This window comes from Myotis yumanensis, unplaced genomic scaffold, assembly GCF_028538775.1.
Source record: "Myotis yumanensis isolate MYYU_CA2020_CCGP unplaced genomic scaffold, mMyoYum1.0.hap1 SCAF_2, whole genome shotgun sequence".
NCBI lineage: Eukaryota > Metazoa > Chordata > Mammalia > Chiroptera > Vespertilionidae > Myotis > Myotis yumanensis.
This window is the reverse complement of record NW_027223753.1, coordinates 130,572,003-130,599,963: the sequence shown is the minus strand read 5'-3', so window position 1 is coordinate 130,599,963 and position 27,961 is coordinate 130,572,003. Positions and strand designations below refer to the sequence as shown.

General features: G+C 38.7%; 1 protein-coding gene across 2 annotated transcripts in view; it reads right to left on the bottom strand.

The window, feature by feature from the left end:
• ZNF654 (zinc finger protein 654) overlaps positions 1–27,961 on the bottom strand; it is a 110,845-nt gene that overhangs the window by 44,352 nt on the left and 38,532 nt on the right. For both annotated transcript variants that reach the window (XM_070406033.1, XM_070406034.1), the window contains exon 3: positions 9,886–9,967. In XM_070406033.1, coding sequence (XP_070262134.1) covers positions 9,886–9,967 — 82 coding nt within the window. The remainder of the gene's footprint in view (positions 1–9,885; positions 9,968–27,961) is intronic.

The following is a 27,961-nucleotide window of genomic DNA, read 5'->3' as shown; positions in this document are numbered from 1 at the left end:
AGGTTAAAGCATTATGCAATTGTTTCTTATTAATTTGTACGATTGAGGGTCCTGAGTGTTTGAGGATGTCAGCTCTCACAGAGCACTGTGATTTTAACTATTGAATTTAACCAAAGTTTCCAGTGACTCAGCCGGGTGGCCTCCGCTGGGACGGCTTCCGCTGGGGGCTGCTCCACCTCGGCACAGGGCGGGGACGCCGCGGGCCTGTTCACGACCCCTGGCCAGGCGGTCTCCAGGCTAGGCGGTGCCACCACTTCCACCAGGAGCGGCTCCCAGGCCGCACCTGACTGGTTGTGACTATTACATGCACCTCAGGTCTGTGCTGGTCATGACTGCTAAGGCATCCGGGCTAATTAGCATATCCCTCAAATAGTATATAGGATAGGTACTTATTCATTGCCATTTTAATTCTGTATGCCTAAGTTTTTCTCTCCATTTCTTATTACAGGAGTCCATTTACTTTTTCTTATACTACTAGCTTGGTGGTGATGAACTCCTTTAGACTTTTTTTGTTTGGGAGACTCTTTGTTTCACCATCTATTCTGAATGATAGTTTTGCTGGATATAGTAATCTTGGATTCAGATCCTTGCTTTTCATCACCTTAAGTACTTTATGCCATTCCCTTCTGGCCTGTAGAATTTCTGGTAATAAATCAGAAGACAGCCTTGGGAGCTCCTTTGTAGGTAACACTTTGCTTTCCTCTTGCTACCTTTAAGATTCTCTCTTTGTCTTTAATTTTTGGCGCTTTAATTATGTGTCTGTGCATAGTTCTGTTTGAGTTCATTTTGTTTGGGTCTCTCTGTGCCTCCTAAACTTGTGTGACTTTTTCCTTCACCAGATTACGGAAGTTTGTCATTATTTCTTCATACATGTTCTCTATCCCTTGATCACTTTCTGCCTCTTTTGGCACAATTATGCGAATATTATTGTTTCATGTTGTCCCACAGCTCCCTTAAGCTGTCCTCTTGTTTTTTAATTTTTTTTTCTTTTTTGTTCACTGGTTGATTTTTTCTACCATCTTCCAATATGCTGATCTGATCCTCAGCTTCCCCTAATCTGCTGTGTATTCCTTCCAATATATTCTTTATTTGTGCTGTGTCATTCTTTATGACCGTTTTCATAGTTACTACATGTTTTCTCATTCTGTCAGCATCATTGCCGTCATTATTTTGAAGTCTGTATCAGATAAATTTCTTATTTCCATTTCATTTATCTCTTCTTCTGGAGAATTCTCTTTCATTTGGGCATTGGTTTTTTGTCTCCAGAAATTCAGCTGCTGTCTGTGGGAACCTGGCCAGCCCTTTCGTGCCTCCACCCTACCAGTCTCTATGTGGTCTTCACTTTCCATCTCTGGTTATCAGGGTTTTCTCCAGCTAGTCTTCAGTTGATTTTTTAGTTGTATAATTCATTTTGACCCTGGAAACCTGTGTGTGTAGCATCCACTTATTCCACCGCCATTTTTAATCTCCCCTCAAGTAAAACTACAAAGTGTTGGAGACATAATGATGAGTCAGTCTCTACCCACCAGATCTAACAATGCTATTGGAAAGACTATCAAACTACAGATTGAATATAATGCGATTAGTGTTTTGATTAACAGTGGAAAAATTTAAGGGAGAGAAGTAATATGCAGGCAAAATGTTGTTGAACAGACATAATACAGAACTTCTATTAGAAAAGAACATGTGGGAACACAATTTTGAAACTGATACTCACAAAATGTCTTGCTATTATGGCTGTATTTTTTAAAAGCCACACCTGCAAAGGTATTTTTGAATACCATGATTAGGACTTCACCAAATTAAGTCTTTGGGCAACTTATTCCAAGAAATCTAAGAACATGGTCCTCAGAAGGTTTTTAGTAGAAAGTCAGTAATTCTAAACTTCATATTGGCTAAAAAAAAAAAAAAAATCTCAGAGATGTGCTGATTTATAATGCCAGGAAATATACACTCTAACTTTATAAGGGGAGGTCAAGATTCCAGTGAAACAGGGTGGGAATAATTTATTTTACCTCCTCTCTCTTTTTTTTTTTAAAGAATTTTTGTGAGTTTATTTGAGCCAAACTGAAGACAGTTGCCGGGAAGCACAATCTCAACGTATTGGGATAATGCTCCAGAAAATGATAGTTTTTCACCTTGTTTTATACATTACATCAAAGGAAGAGAAGTAGGTTACATGAAATCCATTAGTGATAGATTAGAGAGGCAGGAGAAAGCAAAGCAGGGAAACTCTGGGACTGGATAAAAAGTAAGATGATAGACACATACTTCTTTTACTTAGGTGGGTACAGTATAGTTAACAGTTAACAATTAACATGATAACTAACAATGAAGAAATTTATTTAACCTCCTCTCTTGAGGCTGGTTCTTTTACTATATATATATATATATATATATATATATATATATATATATATTATTGATTTTTTACAGAGAGGAAGGGAGAGGGATAGAGAGTCAGAAACATCAATGAGAGAGAAACATCGATCAGCTGCCTCCTGAACACCCCGTAACTGGGGATGTGCCTGCAACCAAGGTATATGCCCTTGACCGGAATCGAACCTGGGACCCTTGAGTCCGCAGCCCGATGCTCTATCCACTGAGCCAAACTGGTCAGGGCTGGTTCTTTTACTTTTGATTTATTTTATGCTCTTATGATACAACTGCAATAAGACAGTCCTCCTGCTTGGAAGGTTATACTCCTTACCTCCCACCTTTTTCCCCACTCACCTAAAGAAGGACAAGCAGATTTAAAAAAAAATACTGGGTGGAGCTGCAAGAAAGAAAGTTTAACTAAGACCTACTTCTAGTCTGAACAGAAAAGATTTTTCTGACTTATACATTGTCCTCAAGGGATAGAGATAGTCTTCTCTGAGGTAGAAGTAAGGCATCTAAATTACTGGTTGGCATTTCGCAGACTACTCCAAAGTCTCTTTTATTTTTCTAAATTGAAAAAAACAACAAAAAACACTTTATAACACCAATTTTTCTCTTCATTTATAAAAGTAATGTATATATTTTTTTGTTTCAAAAATAAAAACTAGAAAGGTGCAAATATAAATCCATGTGTCCAACCATAATTGGGCATTAGTACTTGGATGTTCCAAAGATATTTAAAACTCTGTGTTTAAAGTAGAACTACCTTCTTTCTATATCCCACTCTTCCCCCTGTAATCACCATCCACATAGTGAATGACCCTACCCTGTGGGGTTACTTCAGTTTAGATACCCAATAATATACTTAATTCTCCTCTATCTTCCTATCCCCATCGATACTATAATCTGAGATTTTAGTTCTAGATTATTATGTATGTGCTTTTATTTAAAACGTATTTTTTCCAGAAACATTTCTGACATTGATAGAATTTTCATAATAGCCATAATAATAATAATCCACTAATTTTAACTTGGTTCCTCTGGTCAATCCTATTTCTTTTATTTTGTAACAACTTTCTTTGTAAATTCTTTGTTTTAATCATTTCTAAATCAGCGGTCGTAATTCTTTGTTTTCCTGGTAAATGACATGTAGATGGTTTGTTTTCCAAGTATTTGGACTATTTATTTCTATTGCCCTCTCTCATAAACTATAGGGCTTGGGCAACTGTAGTAAACAATATATTTTTTTTTCTCTTGAAAAACTCTTTAGAAGGTATCTATTTAGGCTGGCATTTGTTATAATGGAAAGTCATTGCCAGCCTGATAATATTTTTCCTTTTGTGGGAATTGTGTTTATTCTACATGAGTCCTGCATTTGTAGAAACTTCCCTTTATCCTGAAAATTGAAGATTATACCAGATATGACTACACATAACTTTGAATTGAAAATTAATTTCTAGATATCATTTCCTTCATTGATTTGTTTTTTTCTGGAGCTAATCTGCTGTTGACTGCTTTTACTACACTTTTAATTTAGTAGTTTCATCTCTATGCAATATTTACTTCCACACATTCTCTGGGGGTTTCCCTTCTTTAAAATTTCATTTCTAGTTTCATGGAAGATACCCTGAACTCAACCCCAGCAAGAAAATAACTGAATTTTTTAACTCATATTTTTTCTTTATTTTTATTGTTGGCACTATTACAAATGTCCCCATCACCCCCTCCTTTTCCTGCCTCCACCCAACCCCCAACTCCCTCTTTGGCCATCACCACACTGTTATCTGTGTCCATGATCTATGCATATATGTTCACTGACTAATCCCTTCATCTTCTTTCATCCAGTCCCCTGTACCTTGCTCCCTCTGACAGCTGTCAGAGTGTTTCATATATCCATGCCTTGGTTTCTATTTTGTTCGTCAGTTCATTAGATTCCACATATAAGTGAGATCATATGGTATTTGTCTTTCTCTGACTAGCTATATTCACTTAGCATAATAATCTCCAGGTCCATTCACGATATTACACAAGTTAAAGTTCTCTTCTTTTTTTTTTTTTTTTTCCAACTGCATAGTATTCCATTGTATAAATGTACCATAGCCTTTTCATCCAGTTATCTACTGATGGGCATTTGGGCCATTTTTAGATCTTGGCTATTGTAAATAATGCTCATAACTGATTCTTTTATAACTGTCTTATGTTACCATGTAATTGATGGTAAATGACATTCTCTTTATTCATCTTTATCTAGAATATCTAGAACTGAGAGCTGTTTTACTAATGGGTAAATAAGTCTCTCTGTGGAATCCTGAGCCCAAAGCAAAAGAGAAGGAGAAGTTTTCATTTGGTAGATCAATGGCCTATGAGGCAGTAAAGAGGCAACTACATGGGAGACAACCATACCTTTTCAAGATTCTCTCACCTCTGGGTATTGGGACAGGCTACATTTGGTTTGGGATATATCTTCATTCTCTCGATGGAAGGAATGCTCTCATGCAGAGTCATACATCCCATTTTTAATGTAGGTATAACAGTCATATCACAATTCCTGTTCTGTGGGCTCTGGTGCACACTTGCTAAACTTTCTTTCAAGAAGCACCAACAACTCTTTTCCTCTCTGGCTGCTTGAATATTAGCCTCCATCATGAACAACACAGTAACTATCTGGATAAGGAAGTTCATGACCACCAACAGACTATTTCAGTGGGAACAAATGATCACTGACATCCTTCACCTAAGCAGGCACCCTAAGACAGAAAATTCGTGAAAAACTGGCCAAAATGTATAAGACCATACCAGATGTCATCTTTGTATTTGCATTCAGAACCCATTTTAGTGGTGGCAAGACCACTTACTGGCTTTGGCATGATTTGATTCCTTGGATTATGCAACGAAAAATGAACCCAAACACAGACTTGCAAGACATGACCAGTATGTCAAGAAGAAGACCTCAAGACAACAGCAAAAGGAATACAAGAACAGAATGGAAAAAATCAAGGGGACTATAAAGGTCAATGTTGGTGCTGACAAAAAGTGAGCTGGAGACTGGACAACAGAAAGAGTAAAGATTCTTCAGTGACTTTATCTGTGGTGACTGTGCAGATTTTTCATGAGAGGATTAACAAACTAAAAACTTTTTTTTTTAAAGCACCAACAAAAATGACACTGACCACACACCAAATGCCCTACCATCTACTATTTCCTCCAGCCCCTCTTATTATACACTGATGTGTGGGTGTGAGGAGAGGAGGGCATTACTAAATAGCACTGGGAGATCCCACTTCTCTTTCTCTCTCTCTCTCAAATTCCCCTATTTAATTGCATTCAGTTAATCAAATATTGTTTGGCCCAACTCTCAATCTGGTTTGTCCAAGTTCTTGATACAGGTCTTCCTCCTCTCTATCTTTCATAAGGAATTTTTTCCTTATTTTATATTATTTTTGTAATTTCACTGGGAATCTAGAAAATGTCACTAAAACTAATGGTGTCTGGAGGCTTACTGTATGAATTCAATCACAAGCCTATGGAAAATTCACCAATGAACAGATTAAATATAATAATAGTGAGGTAAGTGCATCATATTAGAAATGTGTCATCTTCTTGTGTTGAGGTAAAAAAAAAAAACAAGTTATTGGAAACCAAGGGATAAAAAAGCAAACTGTTAGAAGCCAGTGAGTGGAACATCTGGCTCTAAGATTGAAGTTTCTTCTGGGAATAAGCCAGAAGAAAATTATAGTCAGTGGATAAGACTTAAAAATTTCTACTTGAACATCTCAGGTTTTAGATCAGAAATCAATGGAAGGCCCTAGCCGGTTTGGCTCAGTGGATAGAGCATCGGCCTGCGGACCAAATGGTCCCGGGTTCAATTCCAGTCAAGGGCATGTACCTTGGTTGCAGGCTCTTCCCCAGCCCGGGCCCTGGTAAGGGCTTGGGCAGAAAGCAACCAATCAATGTGTTTCTCTCACATCTATGTTTCTATCTGTCTTTCCCTCTCTCTTCCACTTTCCCTAAAAATCAATGAAAAAATATCCTGTGAGGATTAACTAATAAATAAATAAAAATAAGTTATTGTTTATTTTAAAAAAAGAAATCAATGGAAGAACAGAATAAGCTTATAATTAAGGGCTAGGTTTTGGTTTTATTGTGAAAACAGGTAAGTCCAGGTAGTATGACATCAAAGGCCACACCCTTCACCAGACAGGCTATAAGGCCTGCCTTAAACCTGAAGTCAGATGTTTTGCTAAGAATGATGCCAAGCTGATGATCCTATGCAGCAAGTACGGTATTGTCCTCATTTCACAAATGAAGAAACAGACAAAGAAACTACCCAAGATGACAGCATGAGTAGCAAAGCTAGTATACTTATAGTTGGAATATGGGGACAGGGAGTGGAGGGTGGATACAGAAGGAATAATTAACTAAAAGAATATTAATCCATTGCGGACTCAGTGTGATCCAGGTACCAGCACTATAGGTATTACCTCTGAGCTTGTTAGAAATGCAGACTCACAGGCCCCACCCCAGAACTACTGAGTCATAAATCTGCATTTTAACAAGACCCCCAGGTACATGGTAGAGGAGAAAGAGCATGATCTTAAGCTGGTATGAAAGATGGACAGAAGGAAACCACTTGGGGAAATAGTTTACACTAGCAGTATAAAATTTTTTTTAATTTTCAAAGATGACACTCGGATGGCTATTGGATTATCAAAAGTCAGTCAAAAACTTTGGAGAATCCACAAAGCTTAGTAAATGCAAGATTTTAGGGCAGGGGTGGAGAATCTTTTTTTGCCAAGGGCCATTTGGATATTTATAACGTCATTTGCAGGCTATACACAATTAGCAACTTAAAAATTAGCCTATATTTGGTCAAACAATTAACTCACCCCTAGTGCCTGGACAGGGCCAGAACAATTGATTTCTTGGGCCTTATATGGCCCACGAGCCAGACATTACACACCCCAGTTTTAAGGGGATGTACTGCATGTTGGCCTTCCTGGGGCTCTAAGGGCACAGGCCTGGGAAGCACCAGCAGCAATAGCTGAGTTCAGGGAAAATGGATGACGATTATCTAGGTAAAGCTAAAATGGGAACAAAAGGTGAAGTCTCTCCTAGGAGGCAAGAGTTAAAAAGGCTGAAGAAAAGGCGAAGAGGCCACAGCAACACAATTACAGAAATGGCAGAGAAATTGTAAAAAACAACAAAAAGGAGAAAGGGTGGTGGGCTTTAGAATTTGAGGAGATACAAAATCCATAAACCCTCCCTTGAGGAAATAACTATATTGATAACTGAATGGAAACCCTGCTCACAAGAAAAAAAAAAAAAAGACTATATCCCTTCAAAATGTTATGATTTTATACATCTAAAACAAGTCATCTACTCCATGGACACTTCATTGGTTTCCATTGTCAATACACAGACCACATCTCCGTGAGGAATTCCTTGACGATCCATTTAAAACTGAAATTTCCTCCCCAATACCACTATGTCAGCATTCCCTATCTCCCTGGTCTCCATCATTTTTCGCTAAGTCGTTTAAAATACTCTTAATTTACAATTTGGTTTATTGTCATTCTGTTTCCACACTAGAATTAAACTCCACAATAACAAGGTATTTCTGTATTTGCTTACTACTGTTTGTCCCAGAGCTTCGAACCTAGCACATAGAGGGAACTCAATAAATATTTGCTGAGTAAAAGTTTAAGAATGGATTGCCAAGAACACAAGTGTCAAAGGAAAAACTAAATGGAAAATCAATGTTTTAAATACTTGAATATAGGCTCTAATTAAAATGTAAGCTCCATAACAACAGGTATTTTTACCTTTTGCTGAATATAAAAATGGATAAAGTAAAATGTAATGTTCCTAATTTCATTGATTGTAACATGCATTTTTTCATATTTGTACAACTCTAAAATCAGAATGTTGTATATTCGCCGAAACCGGTTTGGCTCGGTGGACAGAGCGTCGGCCTGCGGACTGAGGGGTCCCGGGTTCGATTCCGGTCAAGGGCATGTACCTGGGTTGCGGGCACATCCCCAGTAGGAGATGTGCAGGAGGCAGCTGACCGATGTTTCTCTCTCATCGATGTTTCTAACTCTCTATCTCTCTCCCTTCCTCTCTGTAAAAAATCAATAAAATATATTTAAAAAAAAAAAAAAAAAAGAATGTTGTATATTCAATGATATCTTAGAATCCATTGTCAACCTGGTAATGGTCGTTATATAGTTGTCATTCTGCTTGAATGGACATTCAAAGACATCATGGACACTTGCAAAAGGGTATATTGGTGACTCAAAATAAAATCTGAGACTGGCAGAGTACTTTATTAACTCTTGGGAACCAAAGATGTGGAATGGGTGTAGGGTAATTAATCCAACTTAACAACACCTCTGAAGCAGGAGTCAAAAATTGGCTAAACAGGACCATAAAGCCAGCTTAAACTTTTTAAAGCCAAGTACCAATGACTTTAATTCTTCTATTATTTTAGAAAATGCTACATTATCAACACTTTTCATGTCACTGAAGACAAAATGGTATAGAAAAACAGACATCAATGACTGAGTGGAAAAGCATATCTAGACTCAGATTCTGAATGTGAAGATGTTTTAGATATGCCTTAGCCAATTAAGTTTGCTTATAATTTTCATGTTTTGTGTATACACCAGAGTAATTGATAATAAAAATTTATTCAATCTAAAAGCTTGCTTTCAATAAATATAAAATAAAAATTCTAGGTGAAATACAATATTGCATGATTCTTCTGTTACTCTGTGGATCTCCTTCCTAAAGGTGGACAGGAATACTAATGGTTGACCATCAGCCTTTGTAGTTAACATCACAGGAATAAATGTAAGATACTTTGTCTGAACACTTTACCCCTAGGGGGAGCTCAAAGCACATCTTCCTTTATTCCACCCCAGAGAAGTGCTAAGGACATATTAGTTAGCCACAGTACGAGGTTATTTCTTCCTAAGTAAATGATAAAAAGATCAAATGTTCTTGCCATCTACAGGAATGTTCCTGTGTATTTTTTTACTCTCTTCTCTCATAGAGAATGCAAAAATCATCTGCCTCCTTCCTATCTTGGGGAGACTATTGAGAAAATAGATGAGAAAATCAGGGTATAGACAAGGGGAAGCGTGGCATGGGACACACAGCCTGAGTCTAGCTACGGGCAGATCTTCATGGAGCTTTGAAACCAAAGCCTGCAGCAATAAAAAATGAGTATGTGTCCAGGATGTGCTTAAGAATCTACAGGGTGGTGGTAATAGGCTCTGGTATAGCAAATGTAGAATTGGAATCCTATCTACGGACTGCTTACAAATACAGCTAAAATTCATTTTAAGAAACTTTTTTTCCCACCAGTATAACAGGATCTTAAGCACTGCCACCTGAGTAAATTTAAAAACTTATAAGCAATAAGTAACCAATATACTACTTTTAGGTTGAGAATAAAGGCCTGTTTTATATATAGACAAAATGTAAAATAGTAAATTGTTTTACCTGGAATGATCCAAGAATATCCTTTAAGGGCTCTTCATAAAACTCATCTCTTCCAAAAAAAAGCAGCAACTCAAAGAAACTCCTAGGAAAAATAAATGAATGATAACTTTCATTGCTTCTTTGACTTTTGTCCCAATTTAAAAATATCTCAATAGATAACAGCTATGTAATCAGATATCTAGTTTTAAAATAGTTGGCTTTAAACATTATATAGATCATTTAGGATTCATTTTATGTTTTCAGTAACATTTTAATAGAAGTATCTTCAAGAAAAATACAAAGAAATACACTTAAATTCTGGAATTATAGAATGAACTCATGCCTACTAGTGTTCACACTGCAAAAAAAATGCAACAGGATACCAGGTGGTAAAATGTAGCAATACATGTGAAGATTATCTAAAATGCGCACATACTCGTAGTACAATGGGAAGCAGAAAAAATTCAAGTTAATTTTTTTCAGAAGGATATAAGGGATAGATACAAACAAAAACATATTAGCGAATCACCATGAATCTCTCAACCAACATTTATGTTACAGCAATATCACCAATTATGTATCTAATTAATGACATATGGACACTCAAACTCCAGGCTTCTCTTAATTATCACTATCCTACTGTCCAAAATCCTTATTTTAAAATAAATTATTTGGAAAATATTGTTATTAAAGTTTATGTGCATTTAATAATTCATTAGCTCATACAGGAAGAAATATGACTTATTTCCTAATCATGAACATAGAAAACTATAAAATTATTATATATTACTTTGCAATCCTAAATGACAAATCCCACAAAATGTTTTAAAATATATTTTTATTGATTTCAGAGAGGAAGGGAGAGGGAGAGATAGAAACATCAATGGTAAGAGAGAATCATTGATCAGCTGCCTCCTGCGTGGCTCCTACTGGGTATCAAGCCCACAACCCAGGCATGTGCACTGACCTGGATTCAAACCGTGACTTCAAAGTTCATAGGTCGAAACTCAACCACTGAGCCATGCCAGCTGTGCACCCCCACAAAATTTTTAAATTTTGTCACGGCCTTCATTTTGAAGTCTATTTTGTCAGATATGAGTATTGCTACCCCAGCTTTTTTTCTTTTCGATTTACATGGAAATTTTTTTTCCAACCTTTCATCCTCATTCTGTGTGAGTCTTTTGTTCTGAGGTGGGTCTCTTATAGACAGCATATAATTGGGTCATGTTTTTGTATGCATTCAGCTACCCTTGTCTTTTGATTAGAGCATGTAATCCATTTACATTTACAGTTATTATTCATAGGTACTTATTTGCCATTTTAATTCTGTATGCCTGTTTCTCTCTTTCTGTCTCTATTCTTCTCCTTACAGCATTCACTTTGGCATTTATTGCAGTGCTGGTCTGGTGATGATAAACTCCTTTAGCCTTTTTTTGTTGGGAAGCTATTTTTTCAACATCTATTCTGAATGATAGCGTTGCTGGATACAGTAATCTTGGTTTCAGGTTCTTGCTTTTCATTACCTTAAATACTTCATGCCATTCCCTTCTGGCCTGTAGAATTTCTGATGAGAAATCTGATGATAGCCTTATGGAAGCTCCTTTGCAGGTAACAAATTGCTTTTCTCTTGCTGCCTTTAAGATTCTCTCTTTGTCTTTAATTTTTGGCACTTTAATTATGATGTGTCTGGGCATGGGCCTGTTTGGGTTCTTCTTGCTTGGGACTCTCTGTGCCACCTAAACTTGTGTGACTTTTTCCTTTACCCCATTAGGAAAGTTTTTGGCCATTATTTCTTCAAACATGTTCTCCATTCCTTGTTCACTTTCTTCCCATTATGGCACACCTATTATGTAAATATTTTTACATTTCATATTGTTTCATAACTCCCTTAAGCTGTCCTGTTTTTTCAATTGTTGTTGTTTTTTTGTTTTTGTTTTCTGGTTGAGTGACTTTTTTTCTACCATCATCTAATTAATTCACTGATCTGATCCTCGGCTTCTCCTATTCTGCTCTGTATTTTTTTCCACTGTGTTCTTTATTATTGCTATGTCATTCTTCATAGATACTATATCTTTTCTCATGCTGTTGAGCATTTTTGCCATTATTATTCTAAACTCTATGTCTGTTAAATTTCTTATCTCCACTTCATTTATCTCTTCTTCTGGAGAATTCTCTTGATCTTTCATTTCAGGCTTGTTTTTTTGTCTCCCCATCTTGGCTGCCTGTTTGGATTTGTGTCTCTGTATTAAGTAGATCTGCTATGAGTCCCTATCTCTCATGCAAGACAATGTCAGATGCTGTTTGTGACTGTTTGGAGCTATCAGCAAGCCAAAGCTTGTGGTGCTCTCTGCTGGGGTTGGGTGCCTTTGGAAAGGACCAAGAGGTACACCAGGGACTGCTTTTCCCAATCCCTGGACCAGAAGGAGATCAGGCAAAAAAAACAAAATGTTTAAATTCTAAGTCATGTAAAAGATACACAAAGTTGTAGTTTTATAAACACTGTTTGCCTTTTATCAAAATTAATCACTAATAAAGATCAAAATTTTAAAATGCAAACATAACTATGAGACTGTCTCGTTTTAAAAATTATGACACTTAAGCATTACACAATAAATACAAAGACTGTTCAAAATATAGCATAGCAACTATATGCTACAAAAATATTATTAACTGATATTTTTATAAATTTGACTACTTAAAAATTTTAAATGTCAACAGACCAAAAAGAGTAAATGCAGTCAAAAGCAAAATGATACACCGAAAAAGAATTTTGCTGATTTCCTTAATTAAAAAGCATATACAAGTAATTTTTTTAAAAAGTCAACAACCACGCCGAAACTGGTTTGGCTCAGTTGATAGAGCGTCGGCCTGCGGACTGAAAGGTCCCGGGTTCGATTCCGGTCAAGGGCATGTACCTGGGTTGCGGGCACATCCCCAGTGGGAGATGTGCAGGAGGCAGCTGATCGATGTTTCTCTCTCACTGATGTTTCTAACTCTCTATCTCTCTCCCTTCCTCTCTGTAAAAAATCAATAAAATATATTAAAAAAAAAAAAAAAAACGTCAAGAAGGGAAGAAGGACTAACTTCATGGAAAACAAATGCAGGTAGATTTTTTTTTTTCAAATAGGAAAAGATGTTCTAATTTACTCATAATTAAATAAGTAAAAATTTATGAAAATGAAATACCATTTTTCCTTCATATTTACGAAAATGTTGATATATTCTATCATGGCTCTGATAGTTTGGTGGAGGAATGATAAATGGTACCACCTCTTTTAAGGGCAACACAGTAATAATCATCAAAATGCACATATACCACTTGATTTTGCAACTCTACTTGTAGAAATTAATCCTCCAAATATATATACATAAGCTCAAAGATGTATATATAAGAATATACACCCACAGGTGGTTTGTAGTAGGAAAGACTGAAAATATTTTAAATGTCTACCCTAGGGGACTAGGTAAATTAATTATAATACACCTATACAATGAAATATAATGCAAATATTAATGAAATAAATTAGTGAGAAGATACTTATATCTACATGAAGAGATAAGGAAAAAAATCAAGATATACTGCTGAGCAAAGATGCAGAAATTCATTACATTATCATTTGTATAAAGGGAGGGAGGGAGCAAAGTGCACATGTACATCCAGGGCATATTGTCAGCCCATCTAGAGCAGTGGTTCTCAACCTTCTGGCCCTTTAAATACAGTTCCTCATGTTGTGACCCAACCATAAAATTATTTTCGTTGCTACTTCATAACTGTAATGTTGCTACTGTTATGAATCGTAATGTAAATATCTGATATGCAGGATGGTCTTAGGCGACCCCTGTGAAAGGGTTGTTCAACCGCCAAAAAGGTCGCGACCCACAGGTTGAGAACCGCTGATCTAGAGAATATGCAACAAATTGATAAAAGAAATTGCCTCTACATAGGAGAAACTAGAAGTCAGGGATAAAAAGGAGAATTATGTTTCAATAATAACCCTTTTGCAATTCTTTATTTTACTATCAGTAAGTATGAAAAGAAAAAAGCATTAATGTGTCTCTGGAATCTTCTCCATCCCTTTTAACAAACACTAATTCACATCTATCTCATCTTTAAACTTCTAATAGGCCTTCCTAATTCCAGTCTTGCTATTTCTTTTCTTTTTTTTTTTTTTTCTGTACATCAGATTATTTATTCACTTGATTCTTAGATTCACTTGTTGATAGATGCATGTTTGTTGTTCATAATTTGTATCTTTCCTTTTTTCTTCTTCTTCCTCTTCTTAAAGGATACCTTTTAGCATTTCGTATAATACTGGTTTAGTGGTGATGAACTCCTTTAGCTTTTCCTTATCTGTGAAGCTCTATCTGACCTTCAATTCTGAATGATAGCTTTGCTGGATAAAGTAATCTTGGTTGTACGTTCTTGGCATTCATCACTTTGAATATTTCTTGCCATTCCCTTCTGGCCTGCAAAGTTTCTGTTGAGAAATCAGCTGACAGTCGTATGGGTATTCCCTTGTAGGTAATTGAGTCTCTTTCTCTTGCTGCTTTTAAGATTCTCTCTTTGTCTTTTGCTCTTGGCATTTTAATTATGATGTGTCTTGGTGTGGTCCTCTTTGGATTCCTTTTGTTTGGGGTTCTCTGCGCTTCTTGGACCTGTAAGTCCATTTCTTTCACCAGGTGGGGGAAGTTTTCTGTCATTATTTCTTCAAATAGGTTTTCAATATCTTGCCCTCTCTCATCTTCTGGTACCCCTATAATTCTAATGTTGGTGAGTTTGAAACTGTCCCAGAGGCTCCTTTCACTATCTTCGTATTTTCGGATTCTTTTTTCATTTTGCTTTTCCGGTTGGATGTTTTTTGCTTCTTCGCATTTCAAATGTTTGACTTGATCCTTGCGACCCTCTGGTCTGCTGTTGGGAGTCTGTATAATATTCTTTATTTCAGTCAGTGAATGCTTAATTTCTAGTTGGTTCTTTATCACAACATCAAGGGTCTCATTAGTTTTCTTGAGGCTCTCATCAAGTTTATCGGCAGCTTCTAGCACATTATTGAAAGCCCTCAAAATTGCGTTTTTTAGCTCTATATCCTCCATTTCTGTCATGTTTTTTTGTCTCCGCATTTTTTATGCTTTCTTGGTGCACCCCCTTGTGGTCTTTGTGCGCAGTCTTGTTCTAGTTAAGCCTTGACTGTTGTAGTTAATACTAGAGGGATTTGACCACCAGGCCGACTGGCTGTGAGAATCAGCTGTGTCTGCAGTGGGAAAACTTCTGTCCTCTGGAGAGGTGCTAATCTAGCCTTTGCCTGAGGCTATCTGGCAAATGGCTCTGTGCAGGGCTTGGGTGGGTCGGGTCGCAGGGGATCAACAGGGCGGGTGGAGGGAGCAGTTATGGCTGCTCTCAGTCCCGTTCCCAGAGGCTCTGCTTCTCAGAACCCCAGCAACCGCTGCAAACCTCGGAGAGAAAGCTGCCCTCACGTTCCAACTGATGCCAGACAATCCCGCTTCTCCCGTTTGAGTCTGAGTCCCTAGAGAGTCACCCGGATCTGGAGCTCAGAGTCTGAGACTCCCTCCTGATTGAAAACGACAACCGCGCCCTCAGCCACCAGCCCGCTTTGCGCTCGCACCTCCGCACCTTTGTATTTTCCACACTGCGCCTCCTCTGAGCCTCGGTATGCTGTTCTCTCTCCTTCTAGTTGAAGAATCTCTCCTCAGCCAGCTTTCCTGTGGTTCTGGGTGATGTCCGTTCTGCTTTTAGTTGTATTTTTGAAGTGGTTGTTTGCGGCAGCAATCTCCGGTGTTTACCTATGCCGCCATCTTGGTACGAGTCAGGTCCAGTCTTGCTATTTCACCCTTACCTAAAACCTATGTCTGCCACCGTTATCTTCCTAAAATAATGATCTAACTACTTTCAGACCTTACAGACTACTGTTTGGATTGTACATGTAAAGCAAAGACCTTTAGCGACACACTTGTTCTGTTTGGATAACATATTATTTTAAAATATTTTAGTGAATGGCAAATATTTAAAAACTGTGATGTTTCAGATTAAATATAGATTTATTTTAGCTCTTGAAAAACAAGAATCCCTGTAACACAGGGCTTGCATCTCTCCATGGCAAATAAATTGAGTGGCTACACGGAATGAACCTCCTTTCCAATTTGCCGGTCTCCAACACAGTGCCTGTTTGATTTATTTATTACTTACATTGCCTCCCAATTCTATTTCATTCCCTAAAACTCCCATGATTTTAAGGTCTTTGGATATGTTGCTTCCTCAAGACCTGTTTATATACTTTCACCTAAGAACTTGACCTAAAATTCCCTTCCTTCTCTCTAAACAAATAAATGGTTGATTCTTCTGCACCAAAATTTGCATATATCCCTATTATAACATGTTGAAACACGGAGGTGTTAAATTTGCACTAATTATTATATTTTGAATTAAAGAAGGGAGAGTTACAGAAAGTATTAGTAGAAATGTGCTGATAGTAAATTTAGACATCAGTATGCAGACCAACATGACTTCGTAGTGTCAAACAAAATAGCAGAATTATGTCTGCATATATGAATATGAAAGGGCAGCCAGCATTTTTTCCAAAAGAGAAGTATGTGCATGCCCTACTGTCAACTCTCTCAATAACAAGGCCCAACTCCATGATAATTGTATTAAAATGAAAAAAGAACATGTAAAATAAGTAAAGAGTGAACAAAGACAAAACAACATGGTCTATGTAGCTCTGCCTTAGGGTAAGAGTCAGGTAAGTCAGTAAGTATTTAAGCAGCAATGAAATCCCTAAGGGGAAAAAAATCTAGATTATATGTAGAGGTAGAAACTTTATATTTCATATCTGTTCTTTTTCCTATGACTACTAATGTAAAGGATCAACTAAATGCTTAGAAATCAAGTTGTCTAGCCCTCATGGAAGAACATGCTACAAGGTGCAGAGTAAATGAGTTCAATATAGAACAAAGTAGGACCCAAAAACATACATAACAGTCTAGAGCTGTACTGGCAAACTACTGTCTACAGGCCAAATCTGGCCCAAGAAAGGCGTGTTTCTGTATAATGCAAGAGGTAAGAACAGTTAGCCATATCTAAATTATTTTTAAAAATCAGGAGAATATTTTGTGACAAGTAAAAATTACATGAAATTCAAATATCATTATCAATAAATAAGGTATTATTGGAACACAACCAAACCCATCTATTTACATATTAACTATGGCTGCTTTCATACCACAATGACAGAATTGATTAGTGTACAACAGAGACCTTATGGGCTAAGCCTGAAATATCTGGCCCTTTTGCTCACCTATAGTCTAGAGCAGTGATGGCGAACCTTTTGAGCTCGGAGTGTCAGCATTTTGAAAAACCCTAACTTAACTCTGGTGCCGTGTCACATATAGAAATTTCTTGATATTTGCAACCATAGTAAACAAAGATTTATATTTTTGATATTTATTTTATATATTTAAATGCCACTTAACAAAGAAAAATCAACCAAAAAAATAAGTTCGCGTGTCACCTCTGACACGCGTGTCATAGGTTCGCCATCACTGGTCTAGAGTCACACTGGGTATGAACCTCAGCTCCACTACTCCCTTGATGTGTAACTAGGCAAGTCACTGTGCCTCAGTTTCTTTCTTGTAAATCATTTGGAACAATCACTGGTAGTACTATAGGTGTTTGCTAATGATAATATAATACTACTATTTTTATTATTAACACTGTCATCCAAGTTCCCTTCAGCAATCTAAGGAGACACAAGATCTTCATTGATATCAATTTCATTGAAATATAAGGTATTAATTTTCTTCATTTAAATTATGAAGATTTTTAAGAAATCTGACTAAATTCATCAAAAAGTTTCTTTCCAAAGAATGTATTATAGTATAATGTTATTATCAGTTTTTCATGTTGAATGTTTAAGATATGTTTGTATAATATAATATATACTTAATGTATACTATGTCATTGTTTATATATTAATCAATGTATAAGTAATCTTCATCCAAACTATGCATTATCTACAGTTCACTTATCTAAATTATTCAAAATAGAATCACCTAACCAAAATGATCAATATATAAATATAAATTATTTTTAGTGGGATAATTATAGATGGTATACTTTCTAAATTTAAAAAAATACCACATATAATCATCCATCAGTATATTCTTATTAGCTCTGAAAGTTTATGTAACTAGAGTACCACTAGAGTCCCTTTTTAAGAAACAAACTCTTCTGTCATTGGGATGCCAGGAAGTCAGACTATATTTCCCCACATACTAGTATTACAAATGGTAATACAATACACAGACACAAAAGTAGTTATAATCAGAATTACTATTCTCTTTTGGGTCTCTGTGGTATATAAGTAATTTTCACACTGAAATAAACTAATGTGGATTTGTGCATATATCTACCATGAGAAAATTCCACTAAATTATGACTGAGAGAGTGCAATATAGAGAAAAAGAAACGGATACAAGCAACAGTTACAGACACAGGCAACAGAATGTACAAGTCGCCGAAACCAGTTTGGCTCAGGGGATAGAGCGTCGGCCTGCGGACTGAAAGGTCCCAGGTTCGATTCCGGTCAAGGGCATGTACCTTGGTTGCCGGCACATCCCCAGTAGGAGATGTGCAGGAGGCGGCTGATCGATGTTTCTCTCTCATCGATGTTTCTAACTCTCTCTCTCTCTCCCTTCCTCTCTGTGAAAAATCAATAAAATATATTTTAAAAAAAAAATAGAACGTACAAGTCAAACATGGAGAGAGAAAATGAGACAGAGAAAAACTGGGTAAGAATTTTTATTTTTTTAAATATATATTTTATTTATTTTTTACAGAGAGGGAGGGAGAGAGCCAGAGAGCCAGAAACATCGATGAGAGAGAAACATCGATCAGCTGCCTCCTGCACACCCCCCACTGGGGATGTGCCTGCAACCAAGGTACATGTCCTTGACTGGAATGGAACCTGGGACCTTTCAGTCCACAGGCAGATGCTCTATCCACTGAGCCAAACCAGTCAGGGCTGGGTAAGAATTTTTAAAACTGATGAAATACTAATCCTCAGATCCAGGAAGCCCAAGAAATCTCAATAAGGATTAATAAAAATGAATCTGCACCTCGGCAATCACAGTAAACAATAAAATACAAATATCAGAGCAATGTATAAAACAACCAAAAAAATATATAGACTGTTTACAAAAAAACAGGAAATTAAATTAGCAAGAAGGGTCTAAGACACAAAAATACATAGGCTACAAAATTTGACAGGATGAAGCTATAATAGTAAGTAATCTGGGCTTTAAGTAATATATAGCAGAAAAACATAACATAAATAGCATTTAAGTTGGAATGAGAAGTTTTAGTATTAGTATTCCAGTGTCCTTAGACTGGATGAAGGTGAAAACATATAAACACTTCAATGAGTTAAGCACTAACTTCTCCTTAACTAATGTGTAAATTTAATATAGTGAAAGTGCCTTTAATTTTTTCTAGAAGTATACAAGATGGCTATCTAGGAAAACCATGAATCAGCAAGAGTAATGAAAAAGGAACTAGCCAATATTAAAACACTTTATAAAACCTCTGTAATTGAATCTAAGAATTGTATTGGCACATGGACAAACAGCTTAATAAGATCATACAGAAAATCCAAAAATAAACTAACTGATGTGAAAAGTGAGTATATGACAAAACCAGCATTTCAAATCAATAGCCAAATGTTACTGAATACTTCATACTGAATAGCCAAATGTTAAAAGGCGGAATTGATTCACTCCAGCTTCCAAACATAAGAAAAAAATTCAAATTGGTCAAAATATAAAAATTGTTAAATATAAAATATTAAACAATTCAAATATCAGAAAAAAAAATCCCATACAACCTGGTTATAGAGAACACTTTCTCTTTTAAAATTTTTTTTTATTAATTTCAGAGAGGAAGGGAGAGGGAGATAGAAACATCAATGATGAAAGAGAATCATTGATCAGCTGCCTCCTGCACAACCCCCATTGGGGATCGAGCCTATAACCTGGAATCAAACCCGGAATTGGCCTTCACTCCACAGGCTGACGCTCTATCCACTAAGCCAAACCAGCTAGGGCTAGAGAAAACTTTCTTAACTATGATTCAAAATTCAGGAGCAATAAAGGAATATTGATAACATTTAATTACATTTTTAAAATATATTTTTTATTGTTGATAGTATTACAGATAGCTCCCATTTTCCACCCCCTTTACCCCTCTCCTCCCAGTCTCTACTCCCCCTACCCCCAAGTCTAAAATATAAACAAAGCAAAAGATAAATGAAAAAATATACATTTGCAACTTATATCACTAGACGGTATTAGGTATATTCAAAATATACCTAAAACATGAAAAGCTTATAAAAATGAAAATAAAAACTTGAACTGACAAAAAAATGGGCTTGAGATATACACACAGGCAGCTCATGTAAAATGAAATAAAAATGGTCTTTAGTATGCAAAAAAATGTTCAATTTCACTCACAATAAGAAAAATACAAATTAAAACTACTTTGAGGTGCTATTTCTCTTTTTTAAATTAGCAAAAAATCAAAAGTCTGACAATACAAAACTGCAGTGAGGTTAGAGGTAAAAAACGCCTCATTTTGTGGGTAAGAATGTAAAACTGTACAAGCTGTACAGAGGGAACTTTGGAACTACTAGCAAAATTACCTATTTATTCATCCTTGACACAGATTCTAGGAACCTTCCCCAAAATCTATTGTCAAAAATACAACAAAAAAGTTTGCAAAAGGAAATTAATCATAGCACTATTCGTGCTATGAAGAAGAATGGAAACAACCCAAATACCTATCATTATAAGACATACTGAATAAACTCGGGTTTTTCTACAAAATAAAATACTATGAGTTATAAACAGGAATTTGGCCTATGTCTATATAACTATGGAATGATCTCCAAGATATATGTACTATTAAATGAAAAAAAGCAGAGTAACGTATGTTACTCATTAATCAAAAAAAAAGGGCATTGGGTATGGCTGTACAAGGTGTCCCCCGAAAATATATACACACTTTGAATAATTATAAAAGCAGGGTTTTAAAATATATTTCATGTTCAAAATGTAACAGAATCAGGTGTTAAGTGTGTATACATTTTTGGGGGGACACCTTGTATATCTGTTAGCTGGATCTTGCTTTTCCATCCAACCAATTTCTGTCTTTTAATAGGCTTAGACCAGCGGTTCTCAACCTGTGGGTCGCGACCCCTTTGGGGGTCGAACAACCCTTTCACAGGGGTCGCCTAAGACCATCAGAAAACACATATTTTCAATGGTCTTAGGAACCAAGACACCGCTCCTCTATCTGTCTCCAGGAATCCGCCCACATGCAGATACGCCCACATACGAGTACCCGGCGAGATGACATCATCGCGCCAACCCCATCACATACACCCCGTACAAATACAGGTGTATGTGACAGGGTTGGCGCCATAAAGTACTTATGCAGACCAGTCACACATGTGTAGAGAGCAGCTACTGTGTAGAAAGCAGCTGCTGTGTTGAAAGCAGCAGTATTGGAGGTAAAACGACACTTCATGAATTATAATTACAGGGTAAATGTAAAATCATGTACTGTAAAATCATCAACTACTGCAAAAAACAAATCTGTACCATGGGAACTTAATCTGGATGCTAATCGGTCTTTTTATATCCAGCTGTGGTTGATGTGAATACTGCCCCCTTGTGATAGTAACAGGTATGTAAAAAAAACACAGAGAATGGTCAATCATAAGAAACTTTAATGAACTGTATTGACTGAACTATGCCATGTATCATCTTTTGTATTATTAAAGCTATTGTTATATATTATTTTCATTAGCAAACCATCCCATGACAATGGATCGTGTAGAGAAGAACATTAAGAAAAGAAAATATAGGGAGGATTTTTTACAGTATGGTTTTACCTCAATAATTATAGCAGGAATTGAGAAACCGCAATGTGTTATTTGTTGTGAGGTTCTATCAGCCGAATCTATGAAGCCGAACAAACTAAAACGCCATTTTGATAGCAAGCATCCGAGCTTTGCCAGCAAGGATACCAACTATTTTAGAAGCAAAGCTGATGGACTCAAGAAAGCCAGACTTGACACTGGTGGCAAGTACCACAAACAAAACGTAGCAGCCATTGAAGCTTCATATTTGGTGGCACTCAGAATCGCCAGAGCTATGAAACCTCACACCATTGCTGAGGATTTACTGTTGCCAGCGGGCAAAGACATTGTTCGAGTTATGATCGGAGATGAATTTGTTACGAAATTGAGTGCAATTTCCTTATCTAACAACACTGTCCGCAGAAGAAAAGATGACATGTCTGCTGATATTCTTGATCAGGTAATCCAGGAAATTAAATCTGCTCCACTTCCAATATTTAGTATCCAGCTTGATGAATCTACAGACGTTGCAAACTGTTCACAGTTACTGGTTTGTGTGAGGTATATTAATGATGGCAACTTTAAAGATGAATTTATTTTTTTGCAAACCTCTTGAAACGACAACTACTGCACGTGATGTATTTGACATAGTTGGTTCATTTCTAAAAGAGCATAAGATCTCTTGGGGAAAGGTTTGTGGTGTTTGCACAGATGGTGCTCCGGCTATGCTAGGATGTCGATCTGGATTTCAACGTTTGGTACCGAATGAGTCACCAAAAGTCATCGGAACTCACTGAATGATTCATCGGCAAATATTAGCAATGAAGACACTGCCACAAGAGTTACAAGAAGTAATGAAAAGCGTCATAAGTTGTGTCAATTTTGTAAAGGCGAGCACTTTAAACAGTCGACTGTTTTCACAACTGTGCAACGAGTTGGATGCGCCGAACAATGCTCTGCTATTTCACACTGAAGCGAGATGGTTGTCGAGAGGAAAAATTTTAAAGTGTGTTTTTGAGCTTCCTGATGAACTCAAAACGTTTTTTAATCAGAAAGCAAGACTGCAGTTTGAAGCACTTTTCGGCGATAAAAGTGAATTGCAGAAAATAGCTTACTTGGTTGACATCTTTGCCATCTTGAATGAGTTAAATTTATCATTGCAAGGACCAAACGCAACATGCCTCGATTTGTCTGAAAAGATCCGATCATTCCAAATGAAACTTCAGCTTTGGCAAAAAAAAATTGGATGAAAATAAAATTTACATGTTGCTTACCTTATCTGCTTTCTTTGAGGAACATGACATTGAACCAGACAAAAGGATTGCGATGATAATTTCTGTGAAAGAACACTTGCAAGTGCTTGCAGACGAAATTTCATCATACTTTCCAAATCTACCTGACACCCCATTTGCACTTGGCAGAAGCCCATTCACAAAGTTGAAGATGTTCCTGAGACAGCACAAGAGGAGTTCATTGAACTTACTAACAACGATGCAGCGAGAAGTGATTTCTCTACAATGCCAGTTACAAAATTCTGGATCAAGTGTTTGCAGTCATATCCTGTTCTGTCTGAGACTGTGTTGTGCCTTCTTCTTCCATTTCCAATAACATATCTTTGTGAAACAGGGTTTGCAGCTTGTTGGTTATCAAGTCTAAATACAGAAGTAGACTTGTTGTGGAAGATGATCTTCGTTGTGCTCATGCAAAGACTTCCCCGAGAATTTCTGATCTGGTGAGAAAGAAGCAATCTCAACCTTCGCACTGACGTTGGCTTTTTAAGCATACTGTCGCAAAATGTAGCAATGTAGCTTACTGTTGTTATATTAAGACTGTTACCCATGCTGCACCATGCTTCAAGACAAAATTTCATTTATTTGTAATTAGAAATAAATATTTCACAATATATAATTACATATTATTTTTGTGATTAATCACTATGCTTTAATTATGTTCAATTTGTAACAATGAAAATACATCCTGCCTATCAGATATTTACATTACGATTCATAACAGTAGCAAAATTACAGTTATGAAGTAGCAACAAAAATAATTTTATGGTTGGGGGTCACCACAACATGAGGAACTGTATTAAAGGGTCGCACATTAGGAAGGTTGAGAACCACTGGCTTAGACCATTTACATGTAATATAATTTTTTTTATATGCCTGGGTTAAAACCTACTATCCCAATAGTTGTTTTCTATTTGTCCTATCTGTTCATTGTTCTGTTTGACCGCTTCTTCCACCTTTTATGGATTGAGTAATTTTATGATTCCATTTTATCCCCACTTTAGCTTTAAATATACCCCTCTGTATTCAATGTTTTTCATGATTCTCCTAAGGTTGACAGTATACTGCATATCTTTAATAAGTCCCAGCCTACCCTGAAATAATAGTATCTGCTAATTTAGGTACAATATAATAATCTACATGCTACTTTTTCATTAATTTTAATTTAAACTAGAGGCTCAGTACATGAAATTTGTGCACGGGAGAGGGGAAGGTCCCTCAGCCTGGCCTGCACCCTCTCCAATCCAGGACCCCTTGGAGGATGTCTGACTGCCAGTTTAGGCCTGATCACGCACTAAACTGGCAGTCAGACATCCCTCTCGCAATCCAGGACCACTGGCTCCTAACCACTCACCTACCTGCCTACCTGATCACCCCTAACCTCCTCTGCCTGCCTGCCTGATCGCACCTACCAGCCCTCCCTTGCTGGCCTGGTTGCCCCCAACAGCCCTCCCCTGCCAGCCTGGTCACCCCCAACGGCCCTCCCCTGCCAGACTAATTGCCCCCAACAGCCCTCCCCTGCAGGCCTGGCCGCCCCCAACTGCCCTCTCCTGCCGGCCTGATCTCACCCCCAACTGCCCTCCCCTGCCGGCCTGATCTCACCCCCAACTGCCCTCCCCTGCTGGCCTGATCTCGCCCCCAAATGCCCTCCCCTGCTGGCCTGGTCACTCCCAACTGCTCTCCCCTGCCAGCCTGATCGCCCCTAACCCCCTGCCAGCCTGATCTCGCCCCTAACTGCTCTTCCCTGCTGGCCTGATCAACCCTATCTGCCTCTGCCTTGGCCCCCACCACCATGGTTTTGTCTGGAAAGAAGTTGGACGTCCGGAAGATGGCCAGTCGGCCTGGTCTAATTAGCATATTACCCTTTTATTAGTATAGATAGATTATATACGATAGGATTGCTTAAATGGGGGGGAAAGCCTTTTTCAGCAGGAGGAGATGCTCTTGGCAGACAAAAATACATAATCCCTGTATCTGGACTGATAGCCAGCCATATGCACTACACTGCCAAACGGGTTATTAAAAAATTGAACCACTTTCTTACACCTTACACCAAACAGCTGTTGCCCTTAAAACCCCTCCTCAGACCCCACCTTAGGTTCTGCCTTCTCAGTTTACACAGATTAGGTTCTGATTGGTTGGTTTCTATGCCAGTCAGCATCAAAAGCTCTGCATCCGAGGCAGGCATTGTCTCTTCTGGGAAACCCAGAACGGCCCACCTTCATGTCAGTGCCAGCCCTTCAGTCACGCCCCCAGTCCACTACAGGGTGTATCCCTGGCTGCTCTGAGAAGCGGCACCCTGAGGTGGCAATTTTGAATTCTCGTCCCTGAACTAATCTTCTTACAATGAAAGCTCTGTGAAGGCAAGCATTTGTCTCGTTCATTCTTAGTTCACTCACAAACTTTACCTATGTCTATGCATACAGGCTGTCATTTTGAAGTGAAAAGTATACATTTGAGGAGGAAGGAGAAGAAAAGTACAGAATGCGTATTGTAAGTAATGTAAAAGTCCCAATTTAAAAGAATCACTGCTTTAAATAGAACTGCCTTTGCAGTTCACCCAGATTAGGTTCTGATTGGTTGGTTTCTATGCCAGTCAGCATCAAAAGCTCCACCTCCTAGGCAGCCATTGGCTCCTCTGGGAAATCCAGAACGGCCCTGCCTTCACGTCAGCACCAGCCCTTCAGTCACGCCCCCAGTCTGCTACTGGGTGTATCCTTGGCCGCTCTGAGAAGCAGCACCTCAGGTCTGTGCTGGTGGCAATTTTGAATTCTCATCCTTGACCTAACCTTCTTACAGTGTGAGCTCCGTGAAGAAACTGCCTTTGCAATTCACCCAGATTAGGTTCTGATTGGTTGGTTTCTATGCTAGCACCGCATGGTGACTGGTCGTTGGGTTATTCTGGTCATCACAGACACAGGCTTTTTATATATATATATATATACTAGAGGCCCGGTGCACAAAAATTTGTGCACTCGGGGGGGGGGGGGGGTCCCCCAGCCCGGCCTGTGCCCTCTCACAGTCTGGGACCCCTCAGGAGATAACGACCTGCTGGCTTAGGCCTGCTCCCGGGTGGCAGAGGGCAGGCCCAATCCCTGGGTGCAGCCCCTGGTCAGGATCAGAGCAGGGCTGATTGGGGAGTTGGGGCGCCGCCCCGTCATGCACAGAGCAGGGCGGATCGGGAGGTTGCAATGCCACCCTCAGTCACGCTCAGGATAGACTGATTGGGGGGTTGGGGCACCGCCCCCTGTTACACTAAAGGCAGGGTCAATGGGGAGGTTGCGGCGCCACCCCCTGTCACGCACAGAGCAGGGCCGATCAGGGGGTTGGGGCGCTGCCCCCTGTCACTCACAGAGCAGGGCCCATCAGGGGGTTGAGGAGTTCCCCGCTGTCACTCACAGAGTAGGGCCGATAGGGACACCGCCCCCTGTCACACACAGCAGGGCGGATCAAGGGGTTGGGACGCTGCACCCTGTCACACTCAGGGCAGGGCCAATGGGGAGGTTATGGCTCTACCCTGTCACACACAAAGCAAGGCCCGTGGGGGTCGGGGGTTGGGGCGCCGCACCCTGTCACACACAGAGCAGGGCCAATCAGGGGGTTGGTGTGCTGCACCCTGTCACACACAGAGCCGCGGCTCCGCTGATCCCAGTGCTGGGAGGCATATTACCCTTTTACTATATAGGATAGAGGCCTGGTGCACGGGTGGGGGCCGGCTTGTTTGCCCTGAAGGGTGTCCCGGATCAGGGTGGGGGTCCCACTTGGGTGCCTGGCCAGCCTGGATGAAGGGATGATGGCTGTTTGCAGCTGGTCACACCCCCTTCAGGGTGGGGGTCCCCACTGGGGTGCCTGGCCAGTCTGGGTGAGGGGCTGAGGGCCGTTTTCAGGCTGGCGGGTGACTGAAGCTCCCAACCTCTCCGTTTTTTCTTTTCTTTTTTTTATTCTGGGATTTATTTACCTTCTATGGCTGTCACTGGAGCTGAGAGCCGGCTTTAGCTCTGAGGCTCAGCTCCAGCTCTGAGACCTTGGCTGCTGATCTGGGTTTGTTTGGCTTCTATAATTGAAACACTGTTTCAGCTCCAGCTCTGAGGTCGGCCAGCCGAGAGCAGGTTTCTGTGGTTTGTTTAGCTCCTATAATTGCAACATTGTTTCTTAGACTGCAGCTCAGAGGCCGGCAGGGGCAGGCGGGGAACCTTGGCTTCCTCCATCACTGGAGCAAGCAAGCCTCCTGTTCGCTTCAGCTGCCTGGCTGCAGGCCGCCATCTTGGTTGGCAGTTAATTTGCATATTTCGCTGATTAGCCAATGGGAAGGTTAACGAAGTTACGGTTAATTACCATGTTTCTCTATTATTAGATAGGATACTGCAGTGAACACAGAGGTGCAGAGATCTTTTCAAATTAGTGTTTTCGTTTCCTTCGGATAAATACCCAGGAATGGAACTAACTGATCATATGGTAGTTCTATGTTTAATTCTTTGTGAACCCTCGATACTGTTTTCCACAGTGGCAGCACCAAATTACACACCCACTAACAGTGTACAAGATTCACCTTTTCTTTACATCCTTGACAACACTTGTTATCTTTTTCATAAAAATCATTGTAACAGGTATGAGATGATATCTCATTATTTTAATTTGGTTTTGACTGATGGTTTCCTTTACTGTGCAAAAGTTTTTTTTAGTTTGATATATTCCAACTTGTTTATTTTTGCTTTTATTGCCTTTGCCTTTAGTGTCAAATGAAAAAAAAAATCACCCCCAACTAGGCCCCCACATGCCCATGGTCAGAATGAAAACTGGGGACCAGACTGAACTTTATGGTCAATACGGGGGCTGAGTACTTAGTAGTCACTCAGAAGGTAGCTCCTCTCTCAGGAA